The following is a 13,938-nucleotide window of genomic DNA, read 5'->3' as shown; positions in this document are numbered from 1 at the left end:
GCCATCCACTTGATTCTTCTCCTTTGCTTCCCAAAGGATAGGACCATGGTATTAAATCAGAATGGCAGTAGAGGACATTTTCTGCTTATAAGGAGCCAGTGAAGGTCACTTTCTGCATATATTATGCTAGTGCTGACTATGTCTGCGTGCAAAGAAGTGGGCTTCTGTGTCTGGCTCAATCTACAGTTTGTAACACATGGAGCCATGGAAATCTCGTTTATAAAAGATAAAATAGAGCATTGCAATGAAGGGGAGTATAGATTATAACAAATGGAAGTTTGCCTTTTCTGTTACAGACAAGTATATCACACTAAGCTATTGTGTACAAGAAGAAATAAGAGCTGTTAGGTTTACTTTAAGGAACGATTCCCCAGTGAAATCAGATGATTTGACTACAGAAAATTAACAGACGGAAGACAATAAAAAGAACAGAGTGGAGAGGAATTGACAACTAATGAATTATTCAAAGGCATTATGTGAATTAGTTGTTTAACTTATTGCTGGTTTACTTGTTGCAGAGACAGCATAAGGAAAGCTCGAACAGCTCAGCCAATCACATTTGCAGAAACCCAATGCATTTAATATATTGCTATTATTTCACACTATTTTACTTTTTAGTCCATCTTAATTATTACTATTATTTGACAAGGTGATGAAGTGTTTTTGCGTGGATTAATCATTTTAGCAGATACTAAGGGCAGCACCTCTGTACACAGAGCATGGTAGGTGTAGTTGCCACTATTGAATATTATTATTATTATTATTATTATTTATATAGCGCCAGCATATTCCACAGTGGTTCACAATAAATTACATAGAGACTGGGCATACCCCTGTCATATCTTAAGGGTGGGTGTTGTGTGCACTGTTTCGGCCAGGGCTTGTGAACCCCAGCCCTTTATTTATAGACCTTGGACATGGGATGAACTTTGTGGAACCCTTGGTCTGATTGCCAGATTGACCCCTTGGTCCATTTGCCAGATTGGGTAATGAGCCTTGTGCTCCATTATATTAACCTCATATAGTGTGAAGGGATAGGAAGGGACCTGGGGCAAGCTGAAACCTTTAAGTGTGCCCTCAAATGTATATATTTGGTTCCAATTGATATTCAATCTGCTGCTTCAAAAATGGCAGAATTGACAAACATTGTTTTAAATACTGACCTATTTTTTCATCCAACTCCAGATTTCCCCAATGTGAATTTGCAGATAATCAGAATTGCTATAACTACACTGAACAAAATTATAAACGCAATACTTTTGTTTTTGCCCCCATTTTTCATGAGCTGAACTCAAAGATCTAAGACTTTTTCTATGTACACAAAAGGCCTATTTCTCTCAAATATTGTTCACAAATCTGTCTAAATCTATGTTAGTGAGCACTTCTCCTTTGCCGAAATAATCCATCTACCTCACAGGTTTGGCATATCAAGATGCTGATTAGACAGCATGATTATTGCACAGGTGTGCCTTAGATTTACTACAATAAAAGAGAAAAGTGAGGCCAGCTATCTATAGTCCAATATTTCTATTACCTGTTCCCATAAGTAGCTGATAATTCAAGTAGAGCAGAATTGGTACAGATAACTCTTATAAAATACATTGAATTGCTTTTCATTCCAGTTGGCCATGAGGAGTCAGAGAATGGTCTTATAGTATTGACTACTGATGCCGTCTTCACAAATTGCTTTTTATCCTGAGCGCTAAGTAGATCAATAACCTTTTTTTTGTCTGTTAATGGATTACCTTTTTTCACTAATTACAGTTACATATGCATAGGTCTTTGAAACATCATTCTTGGCAAAGTATTCATGAATGAGGTTCCTAATTAATATAAAGTTGTTCTTATGAAAGCTTACATACGTTTTTGTGTAATTTAACAAACACCCTTTATATTTTATCCAAGCCCACTAATACAGTAAAGATAGTCACTGTAGCCACCAAGTCATTAACACAGGTATTCATAGAAAATGTAGTCCAACAGTAGCAAATTGGGCTAGGTTGCCCATCAAACACTATATGGACAAAAGTATTTGGACCCCTAACCATAACACCAACAGGGACTTTTATGACATTGCATTCTAAATACATAGACATTAATATTAAGTTTGTCCCCCCCTTCCCCCCCCCCCCTTTGTAGCTACTGTATAACAGCTTCCACTCTTCTTTTTTATTTTACAAAAAATCAATACATATCCTTACAGACAATAATACACACACTTCGCCAAGAGATTATGTTGGGGGGCTGGGGGGATAGTTAAAATAATAGAAATGCATTCAATGTACCACAAATTGATCAATGAATAGCGTAAATATCCACAGTTGCCATTTCTCCCTTGCTTCTTGTTGGATTTCACTTTTCATAATTAACTGGTACAATGTTTGAATTTTAACTAGAGACCATTGAGGTATGATCACTGATTTCGAATTCATAGCTATCAGAAATTCAGACGCAACACATGTGAATAAAGACCTCTCTTTCAAGCATAGATATATTATTTCGATTTAAATGCAGCAACAACATTTCTAGTTTGTATTCTATGTCTTTCTCTAACAAAGCCTTACGTCTCCTCAAAATCCTGTGCCAAAATAGTTTGAATGGATTGCATGGTCACCAGATATGTATAAAATCTGTCGAATGTGCACCACATCTCCAGTAATCATCAGAGACGTCTGGATACATTGTCTTCAGTCTGATAGGGACCAAATACAACCTTGCTAATACTGTAAAATATAATTCTGCTAATTTTAAGCAGTGGATAGTTTTATGCACAAGTATTTGTGATTTCATCCACTCAAATTTGTATACCTTAATCTTTTTCCATTTTTTTAATATGGAAGATATGACATGAGACTCATCTCTAAAAAAAAAAACTTTATGTATGTAGAGATTGTTATTTTCAGATTTTTTTTTCTGGCATTAAAGGACCAAACTCGTTTTCCTGGTACTACAGTGTTATTAGGTCCCCCCCACCCTCATGGCCCCCCTTCCGCTGGGCTCTATGGGGAGGAAGGGGTTAAAGGCTTACTCTCCTCCCTCTTCCGATGAATGAGCATGCGCGGCAACAGCTGCGTGCGCATTCAGTCAGTCCATAGCAAAGCATTCTCTCTGAGAAAATCACTGTGAGAAGCGTGGAAGCTCAATGAGACAGCTACTAGAAGCTGGATTAACCCTTAGTGAAACATAGCAGTTTCTCTGAAACTTCTATGTTTACAGCGGCAGGGTTAACCCTAGATGGACCTGGCACCCAAACCACTTCATTAAGCTGAAGTGGTCTGGGTGCCTATAGGTGTCCCTTAAATTCTCTGAGCCCAAAGCTTCTTTTGTTGGTACTGAATTTTTTTATTTTTTTTTGTAATTCTTTATTTTTCGAATGGCAGAGTCGATTAATACAAGCATTTTGAGTATAGACAATATTTAGGCTTATGCAAAAGCCATATCTCAAGATTTGCAACAATATATCCGGTTATAACAAAGTTTATACATAATGGCTGAGTTCTATCGGTGTCTAGTTCCAGGCGTATATCGTGTTACCATTCTGTCCAATTTTTATATAACTAAATAAGTAAATCCAACAGGGTAGGTTAAAACTGTGGGTAATTTAAGAAAGCGGTATTGAGGTCTGGGGTTTGCAAGACAGATTCCTATCCATATATGTAGAACGGTGGGACGTGGTAGAGAAGCTCCGTATGTCGGGGCTTACAGTGGGTGGGTTGTAGTCCCGTCAGTCTCAATGGCTAGTGGGTGCTGTCGTAGGGTGGGGTATCGGTCAGGGTAGGTAGGGATGTCTCTACAGTTCTATATAGGTCCGACTCCGTGTAAGTGGGGTTTCCCACATCGTTCAGGGGAGCCTCTCTGCATGGGCATATGAGCCTCCAAGGACCCTGATAGTGAGTGAGCGTGTGGTCTTCAGTGTGTGTGTGTTTTACGTATTTGTCTGTATGTACTGTCTCCTCTGGTTTATTTTGTCTGGGTGTGTCTGGGTCCGTATCAGTTGTGGTCTGTTTCAGGTGGTGGGTATGTTGGTAATTCCTATTTCTGTGTCTTTGACCTGTGTGAGTGGGCCTTGCCGGTTCATCATAGGTATGTGTCTCGAGACCATTACGGGATCAAGTTTTTTTGGGGGGTGTATTCGGGAATCAGGATGGGTAGGCAAGGGGAACGGGGAGCGGGATGTCCGGCCAGGGACCCCCAGGCCCGCGCGACCATGCCAACAGCCCTTTCTTACAGCGGTCGACTCGTGAACCGCAGGTGGCTACAGCTCGGGCGTCTCACCCTTGTGTGCTATCTAAAGGCGGTTTATGTCATCCTTTTTGACAGATGATTTCCAGGGGAACCACCTAAGGGCACACTTGTCGGAGGTTGGTACTGAATTTATTCATTTTTGTACATAAGACTAAATTCCTAGATATTAAAAGATCACTGCTTGGTAATTCTTTCTCTTTTTGTATCTCAAATTATGATATTTGCTTGTTAACTAGCAGATCTTTGATCTTTGGTTTACCCTGGCCATTTCCCATGTATCTATATTGATATCAGCGATATTTAATTTCAAGATTGTAATTGGTATTGTTTAATATCAGTTTTTTTTTTTTTTTTATATACCAGCATTTTGTGGATGAGTTTTTGTTCTACTTTAAACTAGTCTTCTTTTTGTGTGACTTCTTTTAGTATCTCCATGATGACTTGAGATATTTATTTTTTATTTTTAATAGAAACCCATCATATTAGAAAAGCCCAGTCCCCATCTTTATTTTTACCAACAACCATTTGTAATTTGTTTTCCCATCCAAATAAAGTTACAAAAGGCTGTATGCACCATTTCTATCCAGGCATTTGGAAAACTATAGAAATACCAATCTAAAAATGTAAGACCACTTGACAATGTGTTTACTCTCCTCCACAAGGAGATCTCCAACTGTTTTCAGTCTTTAAGTTGTTTGCTTAAGTAATGGCAAAAAAATATATTTCTACTATCTTGGATACCTTAGCACAAATTTTAATTCCCCCAACATTTATAAATTTATTACCATTTGCCAATGCAAATCATTTAACAATTCTCTCAGGGGCTCTAATACTAAATAGCGCTGTTGATGTTTAAAAATTTAGCTTATACCCAAATAAGTCTGAAAATTCTTTGATGGTTTATGTCATTTCTGTCTTGATTGTAAAGAATTTTGTAGTGCCATAATTACATAATCTGCATACATTATAATTTTAAAGTAAATGATGAAGATGGTCAACCCCTTCTTTGCTTCTATTTTTCCATTTTTCCTTACAGCCAAAGCAAGGGCCTCAATTGAAATGTCATACAGTAAGGAGGACAAGGGACAACCTTGATGCGTCCCATTATTCACAGCAAACCAGTCAGAATATGCAGAATATATTCTGCATTTAATAAAGCATTTGGATGGGAATTAGTGATTCTCTTGTTTTTTTTGTTTGTTTGTTTTTTTACCAAGTTTTGGTATCGGCAATATGTTGAATTTATTCCTGTAGAATTTCTCCACCTGCCATAATTGAATTAAGGGCACAAATCTAAAATAGGCACTAATATTCACTATCAGCAACTTTACAAAAACTGGTTATTAAACCAGACAGGGTCTGGAGCTGTCTTTTGTTTAAACTTCTCTATTAATGCTTTAGCCTCCTCTTCCGTGATTATTCTATTTATTCCTGCTAATTGTGTCGAATTCAGCCTTGGCAACTGCAGTTTACTGAAATATTATTTTATCTTGTTCGATGATACTTTGCCTGGGAAATTATATAAGGTATGATAAATACTTGCAAAACAAGCCCCAATATCCTCTGGAGTTAAAGCGATTTTACTGTTATCCACTATTTTAGATATAATACAGTTTGTCTTTTTTCTCCCAGCTTTTTGATAACTAACCTATGTGCTTTGTTACCCATATAATACTAGTTCATATTAAGTCTTTCTAAAGCTTTTTTAGTTCTTCTAATTAGCAGATTGTTAATAGACTTTTGAATCTTGTTACTCTCTTGGACCATTTCTCGGTTGGGGTTAGCTTTGTTTTTAGTAGATAGATCACTCTGTGCAATGTTAAGTTCTGCTAAAGTTTTTAAACTATTGTTCCTTTTCTTTTATTTAAATAATCTATTTTAATTAAGTAGCCTGTTATGATGCTTTTATATGCACACTAATTCATGGTATAACTCATGGGGAAATGTCCTCATTTCCAATTTCAAGAAAGAATAAATAAATAAATCCTACACTTGGCATTGTGGTTGGTGATATGAGGCTTGTATGCAGCTGCTCGGCTATGGAAGCTCCAACCACACAGAATCATCCAGTTCAATGTAAAGTTCTGCCAAAGTCTTTGATCTATTGTTATTTTTTTCAGATGATCCAATTTTAATCATGTGGCCTCTTACAATGCTTTTGTATGCACACCAAAACCATTGTTAGTAAAGTGTCCTCATTTCTAATTTCAAGAAAAAATAGATAAGTCCTACTATTGGCATTTTAGTTGGCGAAGTGAGACTTGCATGCAGCTGCTCGGCTATGGAAACCCATTCCATGAAGCTCCCTCCATACAGCTTTTGCTGCTGTTCCTAAACGCTTTCACTTTCCAGTAATACCACTTACATGGAATTTCTATCTGGGATGAAATTTCACTAGCTGACTTATTGCAAAGGTGGCATCCTATCACAGCACCACGCTTGAATTCATTGAGCTCTTCAGAACGACCCATTTTTTTCCCACAAGTGTTTGTAAATGTAGACTGCATGGCTAGGTGCTTGATTGTATTCACCTGTGGCAATGGGTCTGATTGAAACACCTGAATTCAGTGATTAAGAGGTGTATCCCAATTTTGTCCATATAGTGTAAGTTTAGATCATATTGAAAATGTTAATTGCAATTTTGCTAAAAAGCATAATGTCAATGAAATAATTATGGGGGCAGAATTCTCTGGTCTCTGTGTTACCTTCAAGTCGTAAATTGTTTTCCAACAGGTTTACCCCGTAGTCAGTCCTCTGGTACCCAACAGCTCTGAATCCTCTCTTCCTTTTTCCAGCCATCTCACAGTACTGGAAGGTTTGCCTGGAGGCTTATGATAGCCAGAGAGAGTCAGCTGACATACCAGGCATAGCTTCCTGTATTGCGTGGTTTGAATGAAGAGAATATTCAGAGCTGTAGGTGCCAGGGAACCAACTTTATTGAGATTCATTTGTTATGGGAGGTGTTGGGACAGCGTTTCTTTAAAAATTGTAATATGGATTGTAAGTAGTAATAAACCGGGTCAAAAAAAAAAACAGTGAATCCTGAACCTAATCCTAAATAGGATACATGCAAATTTACAAAATGGATAGGAAAAGTATGTGAAGGAGTGCTATGATGAATGTGTGATTATCTCTATGATTGCCACTTTGCTCATAATAAAATAAATTCCTCTCTATTCACTGTTGTAGTTTTTCCTTATCAACTTAACAGGATCCTATAGTTCCAAAAATAACAGTTTATTATTGAAACCACTGTCCACCCTTTGTTGAAAAAAAAGTAAAAAGTTACTCACCTAACTTCCAGTGCCAAGACTCCTCCACCGCAGCTTCCCTGCTCTGCCTCTAAAGATATCAGCATACCTGCTGACGTCTCCCACAATCTCTTCCAATCCAATGTTTCTCCAATCAAATAAACAGATAAACTCAGCTCTGGAGGAAGACGTGTCCTTAGAGGCTATCTTCCTGAATGTATGTCTTCCTGAGTGAAAATATTACAGTTTCTACAAAACTGCAGTGTTTTAAATTGCTGGGTTACAAATACAGGGCCACTGCAACTAGAACACTTCATTGAAATGAAGTGGTTTGGGTGACTTTAGTGGTCTTTTAAAAGTGAATATTGTTAAATTAATAGCCTTCAATCCCTGTCCATCCTCTGCTTATGATAGATCGGATGTGGAAAAGATAACTTTTTAATTCCGTTGCCTGTGTATATGAGTAATATATGTGCCTAGTCATATCTGATTTTGCCATCCATAAGTCATTTGTTTCTTACTATGTGTATTAAATTTTGTATAAGACCATACAATACAATATTATTGTCCTACGTTTTGCTCAGTGTTTAAACGGGATGTCTGGGTGACTATAGTGTCCCTTTGAAATGATAAATATCCAGTATGTGAAGATTACAAGTAGAATTCCCTTTACCACTCCAATACTGGGGAAGATTATAGAGTGGTACTAACTGAAGTAACCAATAATATGATTGAATTAATCAAATGGTATCTATGAAAACAATAATCTTATCAATAATTACTTTTTAGGCTTATATTTTATATGGGGTATTTTTACTAGGTGAAAAAATGGTCTGTGAGCAGGGCCGGATTTAGAGGAAAAGAGGCCCTAGGCTATGAGGCCCTTTCACCTCCCATTTTTAAGTTTGTAAATTACACGAGAGACAATAAAATACATAATTACTGTGATATATATCGATATGTTAAATGAAACATGTTGTGATTGGTACTAACCTTTATAAAAAATGTGGCACGGATAATAAATAAAAAAAAAGTTGAGATGAGGAGAGGGGGGGTGATTGTGAGAGGGAGGGGGGTGATGAGGAGAGGGGGGGTGATTGTGAGAGGGAGGGTGTGATGAGGAGAGGGGGGGGTGACTAAAAAAATGACCTTAAATCCCTGGTGGTCCAGTGGGGGCTTCCTGGTGGTCCGGTGAGGTCCCTGGTGGCCCTCATTTCCGGTCTGCAACTCCGCAGAGCTGCAGACCATGGATCTCGCGAGACCCAATCAGAGCGTTGCCGTGGTAACCCGCGGCAATGCTCTGATTGGGCAGTGCACGCGAGATCCATGGTCTGCAGCTTTGCACATTGCGGAGCTGCAGACCGCCGGTCTCGGCGATCGCGGCAGGAGGGGCATTGCAGTCTGACCGCCCTCCCCCGCCCTCTCTTAGTACGCCACTGGTCATATCATATGCGTAGAATTTCTCCTTATTTTCGGTTCAGTGTTTTAGTGTTCACTGTTTTTAGAATAGTGTAATTTTAATTTTGCTAACAATATGAATGTAGGCCCCTCTTGATCTTGAGGCCCGAGGCTGAAGCCTAGTTAGCCTATAGGAAAATCCAGCCCTGTCTGTGAGTTAAAGGCTTCAGTGGGAACATGAGCATCAGAACTGGGCCATGGAGCAATGGAAGAAAGTTCTCTGGTCTGATGTATCATGTTTTCTATTAGATCAGGTGGATGGCCGGGTGCATGTGTGTTGTTTACCTGGGGAAAAGATGGCAGCAGAATGCACTATGGCAGGCATAGGCAACCTTCGGCACTCCAGATGTTTTAGACTACACCTCCCATGATGCTTTGCCAGCATTATGGGTGTAAGAGCATTATGGGAGATGTAGTCCAAAACATCTGGAGTGCCGAAGGTTGCCTATCCCTGCACTATGGGAAGGCTGGTGGAGGCATTGCTAAGCACTGTACAATGTTCTGCTTGGGAAACCTTGGTTTCTAGCATGCATGTCACTTACCACCTACCTACCACCTACGTAGAAATTGTTCAAGATAAAGTACAACTCTTTGGGGCAATGATGTTGTCTGGCCGCAGTGGCCTCTTTTTACAGGATAATGCACCCTCCACACTTGGTTTGAGGAACATAACAAGGAGTTCAAGGTGTTGCCTTGGTCTCCAAATTCCCCAGATCTTAGCCCGATTCAGCATCTGTGGGATGTGCTGGAATAACAAATCAGATTCATGGAGGGCCCACCTCACAACGTGTAGGACTTAAAGGATCTGCTGCTATTGTCTTGCCAGATGCAACAGGATACGTTCAGAGGTCTTGTGAAGTCCATGCCTCCATGCATCAGTGGAGTTTTGGCAGGGGGAGCTACACTATATTAGGCAGGTGGTTTCAATGTATAGTTGATATATAGTAGACATATTTGTGTTTCACATTGTTAAGCTTACATATGCACAGAAATGTCCATGCAAAGTTGGTAATTGTGTTTGTTTTTGTTTACATTTCAGGTCTTACAGCTGCAGCATCTCTCGTTTCTCTGGCCTGGGCACTAGCATCCTATCAGAAAGCGTTGCGTGATTCCCGAGATGACAAGAAACCCATTAGTTACATGGCTGTTATTATCCAGTTTTGCTGGCATTTCTTTACCATTGCAGCCAGAGTGATAACATTTGCACTCTTTGCTTCGGTTTTCCAGCTGTACTTTGGCATATTTATTGTCCTTCACTGGTGCATCATGACCTTCTGGATTGTCCATTGTGAGACGGAATTCTGCATCACTAAATGGGAGGAGATTGTTTTTGATATGGTTGTTGGAATAATCTATATCTTTAGCTGGTTTAACGTCAAAGAAGGAAGGACACGGTGCAGGCTGTTTATTTATTATTTTGTCATCCTCTTGGAAAACACGGCCTTAAGTACCCTTTGGTATCTGTATAAGGCCCCTCAAATCTTGGATGCATTTGCTATCCCAGCACTATGTGTAGTGTTTAGCAGCTTTTTAACTGGTATAGTTTTTATGCTGATGTACTATGCCTTCTTTCATCCTAATGGACCTAGGTTTGGGCAGTCTCCAAGCTGTGCTTGTGAAGACCCTGTAACTGCTTTCCCTCTGCCCCCTGAAGTGGCCTCAAATACATTAAGGTCGATGTCCAACAATCGAAGTGTGGCCAGTGACCGAGATCAGAAATTTTCAGAAAGAGATGGCTGCATGCCAGTCTTTCAAGTGAGGCCTACTGCCCCTTCTACACCATCATCAAGGCCTCCAAGGATTGAAGAATCAGTCATAAAAATTGACCTGTTTCGGAACAGGTATCCAGCCTGGGAGAGACATGTGCTGGACAGGAGCCTACGAAAGGCAATCTTAGCTTTTGAATGTTCCCCTTCTCCGCCACGGCTTCAGTATAAAGATGATGCGCTTATTCAGGAGCGCCTGGAATATGAAACCACATTATAACATTAAAATAAATTAACAAAATAATAATAAAATACAAAAGGACTGTCAAGAGCTGCAACAATACATGAAACAATAAGGGTTGTCCAGCAGATTGGTGGCAATAACTAAACTGCAAAATCCCAAAAACAGAAATTTCATTAAATCATGACCGGTAAAGTCATGGAGAAGAGGCTATTCATCATGATTATCATTCTTTCTACTACTGTGATAAGCCCGAAGAAGGGAAGAAAATAGTACTTTGGGATACTTAAGGCAGTTTAACTATGTGAGTGTCCAGATATGTGCACCTCATTAGCAAGCGAGTGGCTAGGCACTCATGTTAAAGAGTAAATAGATGGACTCCTATGGCTGGAGAAGGTGAAGAAAGAATCAAAGTAAACCATAGTTATATAGTGTGACCCTTAATGCTATGGTTTAACTTCAAGGAAAATTGCTGTTTCAAGAACTGTTATTAAGTCCTTATGGCTCCATATCAATACACCCTCCTTCCCCACCTCAATAAACAATTATCAAATTGCAAACCTTCAGCTTTGAGGTCTCAGGAAACCTAAGTTGAAGGTGGATGTGTCTTAAAATGAAATACAAGCAAACTAGAGGTCCGTTTAGTAAAACATTTCTTGATTGCATTTCAAACAGAAATAAAATACAAACACTTTGAACACGTTATAGTTAGAATCCATGGAATCCTCAAGCTATTTCACAGTCCTAATAATTTGGGAGATGGCAGGACTATTCAGGTAAATACATAAGAAACATTATAACAGTAGAAATGCCACAATGTTTAAACCATCGGGATATTAGTACATTTTAGATTCACTTACTACTAATCACAAAGTTACAGTTACAACAGCTCTGAGTATTCAAGTTGTTGTTGCCTTACCATAACTCAAATTGCAGATATTTGGGTAATCTTATCTTAAGAAAGGTACATATTTTTCAACGTCTGTTTTCAAGGTAACCTGAGAAGATAAATGAAAAAAAAAAAAAAAAAAATTGCAACTATCTCATAGCAAATTTACATAAGAATGATATTCATGATGACATACCCAGTCGGCAAAAAAGTGCAAAAACACAACAATGGATACAAAGGTTATACTGAAAACATGAGTGGACTTTTTATGTAAACAGCAATTGGTTGGTTGGTTGGTTGTCCTATATAGGAGATCAGTGTTTCCAGGACACTCTGACTGCATGGATCTAAGTAACTTTATGCAGGTATGTTAGGAAACAAGCTCAAGAAAGAGCTTCACAGGCCATACTCTCCTAGTGCCAAACATGACATGGTATATATGATTGTGCTTGTTGCCTAAGGAACACAGAATATGTGGCATGACGAGCCGTGCAAGAGTACAAAGCAAGATGCAGCAGATCTCCAAATGTACAAACAGTTCACCTTTTATATCTATATCTGAGCAACACAAAGTCTCTTAGAGGCTTCTTGGCGATCAATTAGTAAGTATACACAGTGCGACAGAATAAATCCCATTTGTGGAAGACCATCTTAGAAATCCTAGCAAATACTTGCTTTCATATCAACAGTGAGGAAACAAGAAAGAGCTTTGTTGCTGCCAATATTTAGGTTTTCATTTCTCCTTTATGTAAAATGTGTTCTCATCTCCCAATGGTGCTTTCAGATGCATTCAAAACTGCAAGTCAAAATTTTATAGTATTTTAATTTTCGCTGCTGCAGAAAAATAACCAATGAATTAATTTGATATATTTTGTTTTTTTGTATTATAAGATATGGTTTACAGAAAAAATGGTATTGCTTTATACTACAGACACATTCATATATACATATAGATGTATGTATATATCAGAGGTAAAATATGGGAAATTATATAATGTTATTTATCATTTTAAAATTATATAACAAATCATTTTCACAGGTTTAATTATATATATATATATATATATATATATATATATATGTTTTAAATGGAATATACTTATGTTTTGCAGCACAAATGCTCACTGAAAGCATACACCTGAGTTATTTTATATAAATTATAAAACAAGAGCTAATTACATCAGTTATAAGGGGCTATAGTAAACAATACACCGTTCCTTGCAGTATTTAAAAAACAAAAAACAAAACAAAAAAAACTATGTAAATTTTTTTTTTCCAATTCTTTATTTTTGCAGCGCATTGCAAACATCACAGATAATCATAGACATGTAATAGTATAACAGTAAGGAGTATCAAATGGGGTTTGCAATACATGTCGAGAATACTGCACAATTTTTAACAATTGGTTATTTTGCCATAGGACTTGACTGCTTAGATAAAAGGTAGCAAGCACAAACCTTTAAATTGCAAAATATCGTCTGTGATATTATGTGTCATGTGAAAGCTTGACAGCTTCCTGATAGTGAATTGGAGCCCAGATTACCCCTTTGCTATAAAAATTGTGAATTACTCTGTAGCCTGTTGGATCCCATAGGGTTACTATGACCATTTTGTTTCATGAAAATGTTATTTGATAACATACTGTTCATAGAACAAATTGCCTTGCCTTCAGTAACCATATCACTTAACTACAATGATGTGCTATTTTCTTAAATTCAGCAAATTAATGTTTCTCAAAAATCTAGACTAGTTAGGTGTCCAGAATTCAATATTTTGATAAAATTCTTAGTAAATATGCATCAAAAAATGCTTCATTAAAGAAAATGTTCATAAATAATACAACAAGGTCAAAGAACTCACAAAGCCACCATATATTTTATATTTGTTTGTATTTATTTGCAAATGTCATATTTAAGGCATCTATGGCATATTTGTTTGTGCTGCTAGTGAACCGTTGTTAATGAGTGATGTATCATTGGGATCTATGCATTTAGTTAATTTTTTTTATGTTGTTTTTTTTTTTTTCACAAGCAATGTAGATTCTTTGGTTAATACCTAGAAATTGGTTGTTTTAATGCCATCTTCCCAAAATTGTTCTTCTTCCTTCCTTCCTTCCGTGGCATTCTTAATCTTCGATTGTTAATGTAG

General features: G+C 37.8%; 1 protein-coding gene across 1 annotated transcript in view; it reads left to right on the top strand.

Annotated features, from left to right (window-relative positions):
• XKR4 (XK related 4) overlaps window positions 1-11,204 on the top strand; it is a 263,494-nt gene extending 252,290 nt beyond the window's left edge. Inside the window, exon 3 of the mRNA XM_063451386.1 lies at window positions 9,994-11,204. Coding sequence (XP_063307456.1) covers window positions 9,994-10,940 — 947 coding nt within the window. The 3' untranslated portion in view covers window positions 10,941-11,204. The remainder of the gene's footprint in view (window positions 1-9,993) is intronic.
• The last annotated feature ends 2,734 nt before the right edge of the window (window positions 11,205-13,938 follow it).

This window comes from Pelobates fuscus, chromosome 4 (assembly GCF_036172605.1).
Source record: "Pelobates fuscus isolate aPelFus1 chromosome 4, aPelFus1.pri, whole genome shotgun sequence".
In the NCBI taxonomy this organism is placed as follows: domain Eukaryota; kingdom Metazoa; phylum Chordata; class Amphibia; order Anura; family Pelobatidae; genus Pelobates; species Pelobates fuscus.
This window is presented reverse-complemented; position numbering and strand designations above follow the sequence as displayed.